Genomic DNA, 19336 nt, shown 5'->3' with positions numbered 1-19336 from the left:
TAGTATGATATAAATCTGTTCCCAACTCTCTGTCCAAAGACATCCTGTTCCTTTTCAGGTGATGACATCTTCTAATTATTGCTTCCTTGAAAATGTGCCTTTCTAATGACGATTAAGACTTTGTAGACTCTGCATGGCAGAATCCTGTTAATGCAGGATACAGTTTTTGAGAGTGCTCACCTTACTGTGTTGATGAAAAGATACATGTCCTTTATAAGTTTGTTTTTTTGTTACTTATTATGAGTGCCCAAGTCCTCATAAGTAACATCTTAGAAAACAGCCACAAGCTGCCTTCATCACTTAAAAACAAAAAACAAAAAACAAAAAAAAAACCTCACCCATTAGGTCAGAGGCTCAATTCTATGTCAAAATTTTAAGGACCATACTTACATTTGTATAATTTGTCTTCCATTAAAACTCAGTGCCTTGTTTGTTGACATGCTATCAAATTCACACGCCATACCTACTCTCAGTGTTGGACTACTAAACACAGATGTTGGGGGCCCTTGGAGAACACTTAGTAATGATAATAAAAATAGAATATTAAAATAATAATAAGTGGAAACACATCTGCATTATGTCCTCCAGAGATATTGATTTTCAAATTCATAAAAACATCAATAAATGGAGTCCATCCATTTCTACATAACATTATGTAGAAGCAGGAACTCTGAGAGTCCCTGGGGAATCAGTCACCTAAATATTTACATGTAATACATCCTCTGAAGTGAAAGAAAACACCTGCACACTCTGCTCTTCATTATTGTCGCTATTCTGTTCCTAGGCAAAAAAGAATGTAAAGAAAAAGAGTCACTATAATAATGTAGCTTGCCTAATTCTTCTTCTTTCAAATTTAGGGTGATATTAAATGTACATTTTTATAGAATTACAATTTTGAACTCATTGCATAGCTCCCTACAATATTGTCTTTCCCACTAAATAGCTGAGGTAAGTAACATATTGTTCACCAAGGAGACAGGAATTCCTCACTTAAGCCATGTTTTACCAATCCTTTTCCTTCTCTTCTATAATCTTTATGTTCAAATGGCCTGTGAATGGTGTTAGAAGGTCTTCTATTTATTGTGGGAGAATTAAATTCACTCAACTTTTCAGAAATATTCAGTTTTCAAAGATTCTAAGCCAGTCAATGTCATCTGTACTTCTTTTACATACTAGCATTTTATTGTGATTATTAGTAAGTGAAGCTCATTATCCCCAATTTAAGATAGCAGTAAGATTAGTGGTTTGTTAAATGCAAGGAAAGAGCCAACTGCTGATTCTACCAGCTTTTGCTGAGATGCTTCATTTTCTAAGGAGAGATTGTTTAAGGGTCAGGGTCACCAAAAAGGAGCTCTGTCTTGTATATTACTGTGATGTTTCTCTGAAAGGTTTTCTTCAAGACAATGATCATTGCTTAATGTAAGTTTTCAGTTGCAAAACAAATCTCTAGGTAAAAACAGGTTCTCCCCAATGCACCCCCAACTCTTAAACTTGACCACTTAATCTTTGCCAGCTGTGTTAGGTGAAGAGTTCATAAAAGCCATAGACAAGCCTGTCTTCAAAAATGATGGATAATAAAAAAGGTAAAGGAATGTAGAATTCCCTTCTCTGGCCATTACCTTGAAACTGACATACTGGTAGGGAGCCAAATTCATTCATTCTTTTACTGCAAAGTAAAAGAATTAATTTTAAGGCTTGTCTGGAAGGAATTCTTATAATCGTACAAATGTCAGACATTTCAATGGGTAGGAGAAATCAGGGAAGAGAGATGACGGGGAGGTGGTGCACAGGACTGCATCCTAAGACACGACAACTGATTCTAAGATACAATACAGCTTTTTCTAAATATGTTGAAAGTAAAGAGATAGGAAGTATCAAATGTCATACCATATATCATGAATTTCTTCCTTATAAATTACAATTGAATTCTTATTTGTTACTCCAACACATTTGCTCCTTAGGAAGACCTTTCAGATATTTGAAAATGTGTGCTTACCTTTCCTTGTGCTTATTAATCCATGCTAAGTCTTATCATAAATGCATCATTTTCTTCTTTCTTCATTGGCTCACTTGGATTATACTATTATATATTATACTGCTCTGAAAGTCTAGATCCTCAAGCGGCAGCCATCCACGCTCTGGGATGGTTACTGTGTTACCAAACAAAGCAGCTTCCCCCACAATGCTGAGTGTGATCCACCCCACTGGCCATCACAGCAATAAGGAGCTGAGACAGGAGGATTGTCAATTCAGGGCCAGCTTAAGCCACATAACGTGAGCCGCGGTCAACTCAACTCATTCCTCCAAACAAAGTATCTCATTGCTACAGTGATCTTAGCCAATAGATATGGAGATGAAAGAACTGATATTTAGATGTAGGAAAATATATCTACACAGAGCATCAGTGCATATGGACAAATTAACTTCCACTGTTACTTCCAATGTCTTCTGTAACTTAGCAATATGTTTGAGGTCATAATTCCTTCTGCTGTTTTCTGACAATGTACTGCAGCATGCACTAATTTTTTTCACATTATTCTTGGAATGCAAACAACTGTAATTACCCAATCTACTGACTTTTACTCACTCTTTCTAGATAAAAATACCTGAGCATTCAGGACTTTTAAGAAAAAAAATGGTAATAGGGGAAAAAATAAGAAAAGGGAATGTCTAACATTGTATGTGATCCTTAAATCTAAATAATCAAACAATTTCTCTGTTACTCTATTCTTTCCATCTTTACTTCTGTCCAGTAGATGTCAGTATTGGATAAAAACAAAATGTCTTCCTCACTGCACATTGCCTAGTAGGACATGAGTAGCCCTGTCTACTTTGATGTGTAGATGTAGATTTTGTCAGTTCTGTGTATTAATATAATTAACATTGCAGGTTTCTTCTACATCCCGTTTATCTTTAATGTTCTTAAATATTTACTTTCATTTTCTCTACTCTGTATTCTTAGAAGAGAATCTGAAACGTGTAATTAATTGGAAGCAGCTGGCAGATTGCTTAGAAGCAATGTTCACCATTTTCTGCCCAGATCTATATAAATATAATTTTTCATTTTGTCCTTATTACAGCCTTTAGACTTTGAAACCAAGAAGGCATATACTTTTAAAGTAGAGGCCTCCAACCTTCACCTTGACCACCGCTTTCACTCTGCTGGGCCATTTAAGGATACTGCTACAGTAAAAATCAGCGTGCTGGATGTGGACGAGCCACCAGTGTTCAGCAAACCACTGTACACCATGGAGGTTTATGAAGACACTCCTGTGGGGACCATCATCGGAGCAGTCACAGCACAAGACCTTGATGTGGGCAGTAGTGCTGTTAGGTATGAATAACATTTTTTAAATGCTCCTTAGACAAACTAAATGAGGTCAACAGGAAATAGCAAACTCATATTAAAGGTGCTGCCAAGGAACAGTAGTAGATCATGTGCCACAAAATTTAATGACTTCTTATTAGTGTGACTGTAAAGTATTGTCATAGAAATTCAATACAAACAACCAATGTAATTCCTTACAATACTGGTTACAATGTTGCAATGGTGGGCATGTCCCTCAAATTAACGATTCATTTGTTTTTTCATTTGTAAAATGGACTGAGAAAAATAACTTCAAAGGATGATGCCAAAGAGTAGTGATAGCAAGGTACTACCACAATACATGAACTAGTTTGACATATTTTGCACTTTAAAAATCTAAGCCCTGCTATCCCATGTTGATTTGAAAATGAGGCAGTTGTAAGATTCACATATTGGAACCTATTGATCCACTGTAATAGCATAATATACTGTGTTTGTTATGGTGTGTGAATGGTTGCATAGTAGCAAGTGTGAGTGACCAATTTAAGAATACGAGCTTAATTTTTTTTTCTACCTTGCAATGTTGAGAATTGAAACTAGGCCCTTGTACTCAATAAACAAGTAATTTACTGCTGAAATAAATCTATGCATCTAAAGCGGGAGTTCTAAAGCAAAGTGACTATGCTAACATAGAGGAAAATAGACATAACTGTTAAAATTGTTTTTCATATGAAAACCAATTTAATGGTAGTCTTTGCCCAATGATTGCATATGATTTCAGAAATAGGACCAGGAGTCTGTATGTTTTTCTTCTTTTAGTCATCTGAATCCATTCCCCAAAGTTGCATGTTTAGTTTTAGCTTTCTCTGAAAATGTACCCCCTGAGGATTTAAAATACCTTTATTTTTCACAGTACTGGATACTGCAACGTTTAAGATCCAAGGGCTCGTAGAACTTGCTTCTGATAAAATACTTTATTCTTATGCACATTGTTACTTTTTTCTGCTGGAATCTATACAAGGAAAGAAATTAGAGTTCTTCATGGTTAATATTGCACAGGCATAAATCATATTATGAGGGATACTTTAGCATCAAATAATAGCTCTCAGAAGATGCAAATCTTCATTTGGACTGGGGAATTTCAATTCACGATTCTGTTATGGAAGTAGACACAGGTATCCCACACTTAACATTATATTCTAGAACTGACTTTCTTTGCCTTTTCACATATCAAATAAAGTTACCTCAATCAAACAGCGCTCAAAGGCTTAAATGATTCCATTGCTAACACAAGAGTTTAACATTTAGTGTCTCCCCTCAATAGCCTCTACCAAAGACACAGGAGTTTCCTTGTCAGATCCATTGTAGCAAAGTTATTTTGTAGTAATGATTCTTTGAAACTAAATTAGTTATGTGATTTTTAAAATATGTGGCATGTCAGTGATAGACCAGATTTTAACTTTCCATATAAAAAAGAGAGAAAGAAAGAACTGTGGTGTCTATACAGTTCTAAATGATAGCAGGGCGACTCCACTCAAGTTGAAGCTTTATTAAAAATGATTTTTCTAAATTGGACATAGTACTACCTGAGGATCCAGCAATACCTCTCCTGGGCATATATCCAGAAGATGTCCCAACCAGTAAGAAGGACACATGCTCCACTATGTTCATAGCAGCCTTATTTATAATAGCCAGAAGCTGGAAAGAACCCAGATGCCCCTCAACAGAGGAATGTTTACAGAAAATGTGGTACATTTACACAATGGAGTACTACTCAGCTATTAAAAAGAATGAATTTATGAAATTCGTAGGCAAATGGATGGACCTGGTGGGCATCATCCTGAGTGAGGTAACACAATCACAAAGGAACTCACACAATATGTACTCACTGATAAGTGGATATTAGCCCAAAACTTAGGATACCCAAAATATAAGATGCAGTTTGCCAAACACATGATACTCAAGAAGAATGAAGACTGAAGTGTGGACACTATGCCCCTCCTTAGAATTGGGAACAAAACACCCATGGAAGGAGTTACAGGGACTAAGTTTGGAGCTGTGACGAAAGAATGGACCATCTAGAGACTGCCATATCCAGAGATCCATCCCATGATCAGCATCCAAACGCTGACACCATTGCATTCACTAGCAAGATTTTGCTGAAAGGACCCAGATATAGCTGTCCCTTGTGAGACTATGCCAGGGCCTGGCAAACACAGAAGTGGATGCTCACAGTCAGCTAGTGAATGGATCAATGGGCCCCCAATGGAGGAGCTAGAGAATGTACCCAAGGAGCTGAAGGGATCCGCAACCCTATGGGTGGAACAACATTATGAACTAACCAGTACCCTGGAGCTCTTGACTCTAGCTGCATATGTATCAAAAGATGGCCTAGTCGGCCATCACTGGAAAGAGAGGCCCATTGGACATGCAAACTTTATATGCCCCAGTACAGGGGATCGCCAGGGCCAAAAAAATGGGAAAAGGTGGGTAGGGAAATAGGGGGGAGGGTATGGGGGACTTTTGGGATAGCATTGGAAATGTAATTGAGGAAAAGATGTAATAAAAAAATAGAAAAAAAAAGAGCAAAAAAATAATGATTTTTCTCTAGGTCAGGGCTTCATCTTACAGATTCACTGAGTGTGGAGTCTTCTAGATCCATTACAATGATACACAATTCATATAACTGTAAATCCAGTGTCCACACTGTGGAGTTCTTACTCAGTCACACCTATCCAAATAGGTAAAATCTGTAGAATATTGACTACCTCTACCCACTTGTATTAGCTTTGGTTTTGGCATATACTGCCACTATTTCACAAGAAAAACGTGCTTCTCATGCCCCATGATGCTGACTCATGAGTAATTACTTCAGTGATTTTGCAGTTTTTAAGAAGTCTAATATTGTTCCTGCAATTTTCGCCTTTCTCTGTTTTCTTTAATCCATCAGCCAGTGGGTCTTCTGTAACATTTCTATTGCTGTCTCCAATTGTCACGATGGATGAAATCTTTTGTTCTTTGTCAAACAATTATTAATGTGTATTTGAAAGAATAATCCTAATATATTTTGTGAACATTCATTTTTGTCATATTTTTTCCTTTTTGTAATATACAAAGACTAATGTACTTCACATTTTAGTATTCTGATATACTTTTGCTTAACAATCCCATCTTCAATTAATTTATCCACTTTAACTTCTTTCTGTAAGTCTAGAATACCAATCTAATTCATAAAATGTTATTCTTGTTGAATGTCAGATAAACATAGTTTTATCTCTCCAGAGTTATATTGTTTTGTAGAACATTATAACCTGAAAACTACCCTTTTCCCCTCCTTCCCCTCTCCTTTCTCCTCTTTCTTTTCCTCTTCTTCCTCCTCCCTCTCCTCCTCCTTCTGTTCTTCTTCATCTTTCTTTGTCATCTTCTGTCACCCATGGCTTAGTATTTGAAAGCATTTTGTCTAATAGAAGTATACTCTCTGTATTATTTCATTGAAATTGTGCTTAAGTTTGTCATTTCTCTGTGTTCCTGTAACCCTTCACATGTACTTCTCCCCACCCTCCTTCACATTCATGGTCTCTTCAACAATATGACTCTCATTTCTCTCTAATATCTCATCAGATTGCCTTTATTATTTGTGTTCTTCCAAGGTTCTAATCAAGGTCATTGGAACTCTCAAAGAAGAACTTTTCTAAAATTATCCAGTTTCTCTCTTACACTTGATTACTTACCAGAATCTCCCTAAATGCCTATATAAAAATTCAAAATCCTTCCACCTGATGGATATCTTATAGTTTGTTACAAAGGTATCTGCTACTTGGTACCAGTTACCATCCTGGCCATCTCAGTTTGCTATGACAGAGCTCCAAAGCCTTTGGAGCCAAACCCATTTGCATGCCTCAGTCAGGAAACGTTTTAGTCTGTCACTAAATGGATAATAGATGCAGTGTCTTAGTAATATCCTCATCTTTCAAGGTTCAGTCTCATCCCCATCTTCCTTGGCCAGATGGCCTTTTTATGTTCATGAGAGGAAGAAAGGACAACTCACTCAAACTCCTTTCACAAGTCAACTATCAGGCTAGAGAGATCCCATAGCAGTCCAGAGCAGAGACTTCTCTACCAAAGAACTGGGTGTGTATCCCTAGCACAAAACTGGTAGCTCACAACGACCTATAGCTCTACCTCTGGAGGTTTCAGGATGTTCTGTGGGCTTCACAGACACTGTATGATCATGGTGTGCAAAAAGAAAAAAGAAAGAAAAAATGCTCAAGTATATACACATACATATTAAATAAATATTTTAGGACAATAAGCTCTTTCCTAAGGATGTCACCAAGATTCTTTAATTTACCTGTACTCCAAAGCCTCATATCCTAATTTCATATTTAGGTTAATATTTTGACATATGGATGGATGTGTGTGTGTGTGTGTGTGAGAGAGAGAGAGAGAGAGAGAGAGAGAGAGAGAGAGAGAGAGAGAGAGAACAGAAGTGAAATGAATGTATGCTGTGTGTGTGTGTGTGTGTGTGTGTGTGTGTGCATTTATATATGTTCAAAGGTTTCTGTAAACATGGAGATGCAAGAGAAAATGCCCAAGTATCTATCTATTACTATCTATCTTATTTTCTTTAGATGTAACTTATCCATGAAACTCAATGTGGTCTGGAGGACAGCATGCTCAAATGATGATTCTTTCACTTAACTCTACAGTGTGCTTGTGTAATGGGCATGAATGTATCATACCTGTTTTCATTGTTCATTTTACATGTTTTATATGAATGCTGGGTTCTGAACTCATACTCGTCTTCTTGTGAAGCAAGCATACTTATGAACTAAGCCACCTTTCCATTCCTTATATGAACTTTAAAAGATTACACACACTCAATTGCAATCTTTCCCTCTGTAAATCCTGTTTCAAGTTCAAGAGTGGACTCAAAAGATGTACATCTGACTTCACTAAGGGAACAGAAACAACCACTGGGAACTCAATATGTCATTAAACCTGCTCTCCACATTCTTCATTGGGAGCAAATATTTTTATATTTGTTAACCTATAAAAATCATCTCACCTTTAGAAAACTATCCATAGACACACAGTAATTGGTAAGAGGTTCACAATGCTACTATGTATTGATGGTTTTTGATAGTAATGTGTTGTAAGTTTTCAGTCATGTTCCTAAAACCCATATTATTTCTCCTCATGCTATTGACTGTAAATAACATCTGTTGAAGAGATTTATATCAGCCTTTGTAGAACTAAATGGTCATTGCATAAACGTTAAATCTTTGTAAAAATTGAAAAGGTAGCCACATATAGTTAGAAGCAGTGGACAATTAAGTAAATGAACATTTCTGCCCACCAGCATATTTATAGTACACAGAAAAATGTTTAATGCATTGCTCAAATACAGTATTTACAGTGTCAAGGCATGAAGAGATTTACAGATTAACAACAATAGAACTCCAATCAATACTTTAATATAAGAAATATTGGAATTCTGTAAGTGAGTATTATAGTGAGGTAAAGGGACAAACTTTTAAATAAAAAGTAAATTAATAAAACACAAAATCATGCCTGCATTAGAGAACAATAAAAATCCATATTTTAGAGAAACATCCTCCTCTGTCTTTAGTTTTGTTAAAGACACTATCATCTGATAGTTACTGTTAGGTAATTAAAGAGGTATTCTCTGGTTTATTTCTCATGAGATACGCTTATTTCCACAAAACAACAGACACAGATGGAGCTTAATTGATCCCTGTGAGGAGTTGTCAAAAAACAGACTTGTTCATGAATGACAGGAAACTTGTCTTACTTCCATTTCCTTTGGATAAATAAGGAATTTGACTTCTGTCAGTTAAGAAACATGAGCCCTGATTCATTTATCACATAAAAATATGCTTGCTCATGTCTGAATAATAGTGAAAAGATATGTTCTTGAAACTTTAGAATGGAAAATTATATTATGTTGACAAATTCTCTTTATATGTGTTTTAGTTTCCTGTCTTTTCATGGCATTTAGCAAAAATTCAAGGTTATTCTTATTTTCATTTTGGGGTATTATTGTAAATTTTACCACCATTGCCACCATTATAATTTCTGGTCAAATCAATGACCAAAAATGGAATCACTTTATCAATGGATCCATAGAAAGGTTCACTTAGGTTTAATGTTGAGCATGTAGAACACCTGTGACCTCTTTACTATCAGTGTAGCTCCCTTATGGCTCCTTTCTCTTAGTTAGCCTTTGTCTTTGTGTGTTGTGCTGCTGACATTCTGTCACTGTGACTACATACCTGAGCATATCAAATGCAGGGAGAATGGATTTTCAGAGCAGGTTCAGTGCGTTCAACCAATTGCCTCTAATATTTCACTGCTGGGGCAACTTCATGTTAAAGAGATTTAGAGGTAGAGCTGCTCACCCCATGGCATCTGAGAAGCAGAACAAGGAGACAGAAAAGAACCATGAACAACAAATAGCAACAAAAGGCTTGCACCCATGATCTGTTTTATTTAGTCCTTCTCTAAGCCCTTATCCTTCATTGATCTATGAATTCTAGTGGGTGACTCCATTGATGGATCTTTGATCTTTGTGATACATTTATCTCTCACCAGGCCACCTGCTAGCAAGTAAGTGTTTAGAATTCAGAGAAGAAATTTAGATTCACAACTTAAGAAAACACAGTTTCCCAACTCTGATTTGTGGTGCGAATGTTTGATTTGTTATTTAAATTAATAAATTAATACCTTGTGAGACTTAAGTACACCTACTACTTTTGAATACTATATTCAATAAACTAGACATTTAAGCACAAATGTAAAAATCTAAGCTCAGAAGACACACATGATTTTGGAATAGAAGAAGAGGACTAGCTTACTGAATGCCATATAAAAGTTTGTTATGTAATTAATAATTGTCCTATTCAATTGGGAAAAATACTAGTAAAATGATAGTTTTTCACATATTAATGTGAGATTTTTGTGAAGGTGAAAGAGACAACCTGATATACAATATTATATAAAACATACATATTGCAATTCTAAAAACTATGTATATTAATTACTTATTGCACTCTTTTTCTATGAGTGTATATGCTATGCAAGGGGAGATATATCTATACATTGCTTCTGGTAGCATATGCACATCTCAAATATGACATAACTCTTCATGAGAAGTCAACAGACTTCATCGAATGAATGTGGCAATTTGAGTTAACAATTCATCTAACTAGTAAAATAGCATAATATCTGCTGTGTCTACATGAAGAAAATTGATTTTTTTTAGTTTTGTTTTTTTATTTATTTTGATTCATATATTTTTTGATGTATTTGAGTAGTTTGACAACAAGTATACATGTTTACAATGTTTGTGTCTACTACCTGAGGAGTCCAGAAGCAGGCAGCTGATCCTGGAACAGAATTTATGAGTGGCTGTGAGCACTATATATCTGTTGAGACTGACCCAGTGTCCTGTGTGTTGGCAGCAAATGCACTTAACCACTGAGTCTTCTCTCCACCTAATAGTGGTTTCAAAGAGAGAAAAAGGTGTGTAGGAAACTACCAAGATTTCAGTATTTCAATTCTGTTTCGTGTAAATAAATCATCCCTAGAAATTACTCCAGAGAAAGCTACCATTGTAATTTAGATGAATCATTAGCACATTACACACACATATATATATATATATATATATATATGCACAAACATATTTCTTTTTAAAAATTCTTTAAACAGGCTTATACTACATAGTATTGGACATTCTGGATTCATCATGTAGACTAGGCTGATGCTTAATTCAAAGAGATTCTCATTCCTCTGTCTTACATGTGTTGCTGCTGAAATTAAAGTCAGCAATACTGTGCCTGGCACCCATATACCTTTATACCTTTAGTTTTGTATTTATTTTGGAGATCATAATATGATTATATCATTTTGCCATTCTCTTTCCTGACTTGAAACCTTCTCATATACTTCTTCCTGCTTTCTTTTAAATTCATGGCCTCATTTTGCAGTCACTGTTTTCACATGCACACACACACACATTCCTAAATATATGAATACAATTGGCCCAGTCTTTATAATTGTATTCATGTTTATGCTTTCAGAGCTGATCACTTAGTATTAAATAACTAATTGATTTCTTCTTCCCTAGAGAACTTCTCCTGCTCTTAGCATTTCTTGGTTGTCTATTGTTCTTTTTGTAGAGTAAGCCCTAGTAGACAATTTGTTGGCTTTAGGAGGTATTCATCACATAACTTTCATATTATAAACACTGTAAGAAAGAAGTAATGTAAATAGTATTCAGAAAGTATATATTATCTTAAAATATATCAATTTGTCTTATGACTTTTTCTAGTATATATTTGAATCATCAGTATTTTAATGCAGCAGGCAAAAGATTATTTTCTATCTCTTAGATAATAAAACATAGTATGTAAAAAACTTCATAGAACATAATACAGAAAACTGGACTCTTAAGGATGAATTTTTAATGTTTACACTAAGAGAAGTATATCTTGGTTTCTGTGATAGAAACTATTATTCCTGGATTATTTCATTAATTATGAATAAAGATGACCACTTGCATTTAACAGTAGCTTAAATTGAATCCACTAAAACATATATTATGTATTCGTAAGTCATTTGGGAGGGTGCAGAAAATAAACTGAAAGACACAATCCTAAAACTTTAAAGGGAAGACAGAACTAGTGTGGATACATTGGCGATCATGGTAAAAAGAGGGAGGTACAGTTGGGTATCCAGTAGCTCAAAGGCACTCAAGGAAAAGTAAACCATTAGGACAATGTGTAATATAGAAACCGCAGAACTAGCTGAAACTGCTAATCCCTGGGGTGGTTTGCTCACTTTGACTTGTCACTGGATACTATTCTTAGTGTTTAAGACCCCCCCAGGGAATTCTTGTTCTGAGTCAGTTTTTGCATGAAGTCTACTTGCAAATGTGCTGATGGCATTTACTTTCCATTAGCTGCATTTATGGCAGCTATGAAGCACAGCGATCCCTTTACTGAAATAAAGGAGTAGCAGAAGAAAATATAAAAACATGTTTTAAAGAAAATAAACATTGACCCAATGACATTGCTGTGATAATGTTGCATAAACCACACAAATATCAAACCATTCATGTGGCTGGCATGAATGAGATTCTAGGCTGCCTACCTGGAATGGAGGTGTGGTTTATTTTGTTATTGCTGAAGTGCTGTTAATTTCAGATCAGGCATGAGGAGCTGGTAGGTCTTTTGATATTCACATCCTCAGTGCTGTTGCTGAAAGTGGAAGAACAGGGGTGATTTCAGATCAGAGGAAAAGAGCATGTGAATGCGGCTGGTAATCATTTGTACTTTGAATGGTAAACACACTGTGCAATCAGATCTTTTGCTTGGGGTATGAGTATGTGTGGAAAACCAGTGTCTTATGCATCCTGCTAACTAGGCTGAGATATAGAGTTTGTGGCAGTCTAGGACTGAACGTTGAAGATGAAGGTGGGCAGATATTGTCCCTGAAACTCACAAGGCTAGGTTTCAACACAAATATAAATCATAGGCTAGGCCTTATATCAAGTAAATAACCAAGAATTTAATTATAGTGGAGATTATTGAATATAGATATAAAATTACTTCAAAATATCTAATTTATACCAGTTATGATAGAGCCCAATTCTCAGATTGCCTTAAAAATTCCACCTATTCTTAGTTTAAAGGGTGATTAGCTATGTTTTAAGATATTAACCACTCTAGAAATCAGACTGGCAGTTCCTCAGAAAATTGGACATAGTATTACCCAAGGACCACCTATGCCAATCCCAGTCATATAAAACTAAAGGACGCTGCAACATATGACAAGGACACATGCTCCACTATGTTCATAGCAGCCTTATTTATAAGAGCCAGAAGCTGGAAAGAACCCAGATGTCCCTCAACAGAGGAATGCATACAGAAAATGTGGTACATTTACACAATGCAGTACTACTCAGCCATTAAAAACAATGAATTTATGAAATTCTTAGGCAAATGGATGAAACTAGAAAATATTTTCCTGAGTGAGGTAACCCAATCACAAAAGAGTACACATGGTATGCACTCACGGATAAGCGGATATTAGCCCCAAAACACTGAATACTCAAGGTACAATTCATAGACCACATGACACTCAAGAAAAAGGAAGACCAAAGTGTGGGTGCTTCTGTCCTTAGAAGGGGTAACAAAATACTCAGGGAGCAAATAAGTAAACCAAACATGAAGAGAAGAGATGGAAGGAAAGGCCATCTAGAGACTGCCCCTCTTGGTGATCCATCCCATATACAGTCATCAAATGCAGACACTGTTGTGGATGCCAAGAAGTGTATGCTGACAGGAGCCTGATATAGCTGTTTCCTGAGGCTCTGCCAGAGTCGAACATACACAGAGGTGGATTCTTGCAGCCAACTGTTGAACTGATCATGGGTTGCCAATGGAAGAATTAGAGAAAGGACTGAAGGAGCTGAAGGGGTTTGCAACCACATAGGAAGAGCAACAATATCAACCAACCAGAGCTCTCAGGGTCTAAACCACCAACCAAGGATTATACATGGAGGGACCCATGGCTTCAGCAGTATGTGTAGCAGAGGATGGCCTTGTTGGGAAATAATGGAAGAAGAGACCCTTGGTCCTGTGAATGCTCGATGTCCCCATTTAGAGGAATTCAAGTGCAGGGAGGCAGGTGGGGGTGGGTGGATGGGAGCACACACTAATAGAAGCAGGAGTAGTGGGGATGGGATACGGGGTTTCTGGGGGACATCGGTAAGGAGGATAACATTTGAAATGTAAATAAATAAAATATACAATAAAAATATCAACTTATGGTTTAATCAAAGCTATGAATATTTTTGAGCAAACATTTCCAGATTCCAAAGTTGTACCTATAATTTCTCTGCTACTTAAATTTGTTTGGAGTTTGTATTACTTTTCTGTTGGTGTGATAAAACACATGATCAAAGTCAATTTTGGGGAAAGCAGAGTTTATTTTGGCTTATGTTTCCAGATGAAAAATATTCCATCATGACAGGCAGGCATGGCAAGAGAAACAGGAAACTGAGAACTCATATCCTCAATAAAAAATTAGAATCAGAAAGAGAACAAGTAGACCTAGATTATGTGCCATTAAAACCTACCTCCACTGTCATAACTTCTCCAGCAAGTCCACATGTCCCAAACCTCAGCAAATAGTACCTCCAACTGGGGATGAATTATCAAATGTCTGAGTCTACGGAAGACATTTTTGTTCAAACAATCACAGAGTCCTTATCTGAAATTTTAGTTGCATTAAATATCTTTTCTAACCACAGAATTTTCAGCAGATTACTAAATAAATGACTATAATGTCAATAAAATAATAAAATTAAACAATGGAGCTATTTTATAATTGTTTTTCTTTGAAGTTTATTATATACCTGTAAGTGTGTGAATTCCCTATACATATTTATATGATGTAACCTCTGCAGAAACATAACTACACCTGAAAAAATATTAATTTAACTAAAAATAACAAACTGGTTAAGTTGAGTAACAGTAAAATTATGCTCTAACTTTTAAACATTTATTTTAACGTTTTAAAAGATTCAGGTAAGCTAATTGTTTTTAGCAAGATTCAAAGGCTTCATGAAGCATACGTATGAATGTAATTTTGTTGAAGATTAAAACTATGGAGAGGGCTCCACTCACTCAGAGGAGAAGGGGATAGGGATGACCGGGAATGGGGCAGTGAGTGAGATGTAAAGTGAATAAATAAAATAATAATAACAATAATAACTAACTAATTAAATAAAAAACTACTAGATACCCAAACATTTTGTACAAAATACAATTTCATATTGTCCTGTTACTGAATTTAATGACTTCATGTCTAGGTGTTGTACTTTTGAGGTTATTATGCTAAGATTCATGTCAAACCACTCCCACAACCAGATAAAAGCTGGACCAGCTGATGATAAACCAAGTCTTTGATATCAAATGATTTTATTTACCTTTACCTTCACAAGACTCAGGGTATTGAGGAGATGAGGAATTTATAATTATCATTTTATTTATTTATATTCCATTCCTTGCCCTCACCTCCTCGGTCCCTTTTCCCACAGTTCCTTATTCCATTCCTCTTCCCCTGGCCTCAGCGAGATTGCTACTACCACCCCACCAACCTCCCCTTTCTCTGGAGCCTCATGTCTCTTGAGGCTCTTCTTCCACTGAGGCCAGACCAGGAAGACCTCTGCTATATATGTGCCTTGGGCCTTGTTGCTGCCCCTGTATACTCCTGGTTGATGACTCAGTTTCTGGGAGCTCCTGGGGGTCTGGGTTAGTTGAGAGTGTTCCTCTTCCTATGAGATTGTTCTGCCTTTCAGCTTCCTCAATTCTTTCTCTAATTCAGCCATGGGGGTCCTTGACTTCAGGCCAATGTTTTGGTGTAAGTAACTGCTTCTCTCTCAGTCACCTGCTGGCAGGGCCTCTCTGAGGACAGCCCAGCCAGGCTCCCATCTGTAAGCACACCATAGCATCAGTAATAGTGCTCCCAAAACTAGAGACCCAAGCATTCTGGGTCTCATGCTTCCCAACATGAGAAGTTTCCCAAGTTGGGCCAGTCATTGTACTTCCTTTTCTAAGTATCTTCTTCATTTTTGTCTCTGAAGTTCTTTTAGACAGGAACAATTTCTGGGTCAGGAATTTTGACTGTGGGTTAGTAACACTGCCCCTCCTCTACAGACCTTGTGTATATACTGGAGGTTGACTCGTAGAGTTCCCTTTTTCCAATTTTGGGCATTTTGGCTAAGGTGACCCCCATGGGTCCTGAGAATGTCACATCTCTCAGGTCTCTGATACTTTCTAGAGTGTCCCACTACCTCCCACTACCTGAGGCTGCATATTTCCATTCATTCCCTTGGCTCACTGGACTTCTCACCTGTTTCCTCCTACCTATATCTTATTCTTTTCCCCTTTTCTTCTCCACCTCTCATCTCTCACTCAGGTAATTTCTTCCCTCTGCCTCTCTTTATTATTCCCCTTCCTCTTCTAAGTGGGATTAAAGCCTTAGCACTTGGGCATTTCTGCTTGTTACACCTCTTAATGTCTGTATGTTATATCCTAGGTATTCTGTACATTTTGACTAATATCCATTTATCAGTGAATATTATGCATGCCATTTTGGGCTCAGTTTCCTCACTCAGGATGATACTTTCTAATTCCATCCATTTCTCTGCAAAAATTATGATGCCCTTGTTTTTAATAGCTGGATAGTATTCTGGTATGTATAATTATAAGACTGTAATAGCTCATTTGCTATTGCTGTGACCGAATACACAACAGAAACTACTCAAGGGGGTCAATATATATCTGCTTCATGGTATTAGAAAGTTATGACAATGCTTGTTTGGTCCCATGAACTTGGAACAGTGTTGGCAACAAAATCATAACACAGCAGAACATTGTCACCTGACTGTACCGGAAGCAAAGTGCACATAGGAAGGAGTAAGAGCAAGACATACCCCCAAAGGTCTACTTCCAGTGACCTTGTTCCAGCAACTTCTGTCACTACCACTCTTCAGTGCAGCCCTCATAGGAAAAAAAATCTAGTAAGTGATTAATTGACTTACTAAAGGGGAGTTCTTTTGTTCTAGTAATCTATCATACAGTTCATTTGTGCCCTATTTATGTTCGGTTTTACTTTCTGGAATCTTTCAAAGGATTAGAATTAACAGTGACATTACAATAATTCATATATGTGGTATATGTAGGATAAATATATAAAGATTTATGATATTGTGTAACATTATAATAATCATTTATCAGTAAAAAACAAGCAGGAAACTCATCACATAAGCTACACCATGAAAATGAGTTACAAAACCACAAGTAATTTTAAGTCTGTAAATTTACTAAAGAGTAAAGCAATTCCATGTCGATAGTACAAACTTATAGAAAGGAAGATGGGGTGACAGAGAATAGATGATGATTTAATATTTATTTCAAATAACATATATATTGTGTATGTTACAGTCTTTAATATATATGAAGAGTTCTAGAAAAATGTCATCAGTGGATTAGAGTATTGGATGAGAGTGAATAAGTAAAATCAGCCGAGCCAATGGGCTATGGGTAGGTTTAAAAAGAATATCCTTCTGAAGCAATCTGTAGAGTCAGGACAGCCATAGTGTAGAGTGTAGTGATCATGCTCCGTTGGCATCATCCAGAGACAGAACTTACCAAGTAATACAAGTGAAAATTGAGATCCAGTAAACTGAGGAGGCAAGCAAGCTCTTTAACAGAGCCTGAATTAATGTGTTCATACTTCATATGTCAGTGGTCTGTGAGGGGTAGTTGAAGTGCAGCTTCTTTTTTTTTTCCTCCAATTTTTATTAGGTATTTACTTCGTTTACATTTCAAATGCTATCCCCAAAGTCCCCTAGAACCCTCCCCCCCACTCCCCTACCCACCCATTCCCACTTCTGGGCCCTGGTGTTTCCCCTGTACTGGGGCATATAAAGTTTGCAAGACCAAGGGGCCTCTCTTCCTAATGATGGCCTACTAGACGATCTTCTGCTAAAAATGCAGCTAGAGACACGAGTTCTGGGGGTACTGGTTAGTTCATATTGTTGTTCCACCTATAGGGTTGCAGACCCCTTCAGCTCCTTGGGCAATTTCTCTAGCTCCTCCATTGGGGGCTCTGTGTTCCAGCCAATAGCTGACTGTGAACATTCACTTCTGTGTTTTTCAGGCACTGGCTTAGCCTCACAAGAGACAGCTATATCAGGGTCCCTTCAGCAAAATCTTGCTGGCATATGCAATGGTGTCTGCGTTTGGTGGCTGATTATGGGATGGACCCTGGGTGGGGCAGTGTCTGGATGGGCCATCCTTTTGTCTCAGCTCCAAACTTTGTCTCTGTAACTCCTTCCATGGGTGTTTTGTTCCCAATTCTAAGAAGTGGCAAATTGTCCACACTTTGCTCTTCCTTCTTCTTGAGTTTCATGTGTTTTGCAAGTTGTATCTTGGGTATTCTAAGTTTCTGGGATAAAATCCACTTATCAATGAGTGCATATCATGTGAGTTATTTTATGATTGGGTTACCGCACTCAGGATGATACCCTCCAGATCCATCCATTTGCCTAGGAATTTCATAAATTCATTGATTTTTAATTGCTGAGTAGTACGTCATTGTCTAAATGTAACACATTTTCTGTATCCATTCCTCTGTTGAGAGACATCTGGGTTCTTTCCAGCTTCTGGCTATGAATATCTTGCTGAAAGCAATCTACAGATTCAATGCAATCCCCATCAAAATTCCAACTCAATTCTTCACTGAGTTAGAAAGGGCAATTTACATATTCATCTGGAATAACAAAAGACCTAGGATAGCAAAAACTCTTCTCAATGATAGAACAATCTCTGGTGGAACCACCATGCCTGACCTAAAGCTGTACTACAGAGAAATTGTGATAAAAACTGCATGGTACTGGTATAGCCACAGACAGGTAGACCAATGGAATAGAATTGAAGACCCAGAAATGAACCCACACACCTATGGTCAATTGATCTTTGACAAGGGAGCTAAAACAATCCAGTAGAAAAAAAGACAGCATTTTTGACAAATGGTGCTGGCACAACTGGCAGTTATCATGTAGAAGAAGGCAAATTGATCCATTCTTATCTCCTGTACTAAGGTCAAGTCTAAGGGGATGAAGGAACTCCAGCTTCTTTAAAGTGGAGGATATTCTTTTCCTCAGCTCATTGTCTAAATTTCGGGTAAATTTGTGAAACAATTGAAAAATAAGTGATATGCATATATGATGAATACATAAAGAATATAAAATTTATATAGAACAAAGAAAATGGAAAATATATAAACATATAAACTAATAATAATAATAATTCAAGGCTTATGCAACCTATTTACAGCCTTTTATTTATATAGCATTCTGTATTGCATTGCATAACTCTTTTATTACATCCTGCTTACTGTGCCCCTCCTGGTCATCCCTTCCCTCAGTCC

At 36.8% G+C, this 19336-nt stretch overlaps 1 protein-coding gene across 3 annotated transcripts in view; it reads left to right on the top strand.

Annotated features, from left to right (window-relative positions):
- Cdh12 (cadherin 12) overlaps positions 1 to 19336 on the top strand; it is a 1114520-nt gene that overhangs the window by 1049080 nt on the left and 46104 nt on the right. For all 3 annotated transcript variants that reach the window (XM_029469979.2, XM_029469980.2, XM_085831367.1), the window contains one exon: positions 3081 to 3334. In XM_029469979.2, coding sequence (XP_029325839.1) covers positions 3081 to 3334 — 254 coding nt within the window. The remainder of the gene's footprint in view (positions 1 to 3080; positions 3335 to 19336) is intronic.

The sequence above is a fragment of the Mus caroli genome, unplaced genomic scaffold (assembly GCF_978045245.1).
Source record: "Mus caroli unplaced genomic scaffold, Mus_caroli_1 scaffold_16, whole genome shotgun sequence".
NCBI classification, from domain to species: domain Eukaryota; kingdom Metazoa; phylum Chordata; class Mammalia; order Rodentia; family Muridae; genus Mus; species Mus caroli.
This window is presented reverse-complemented; position numbering and strand designations above follow the sequence as displayed.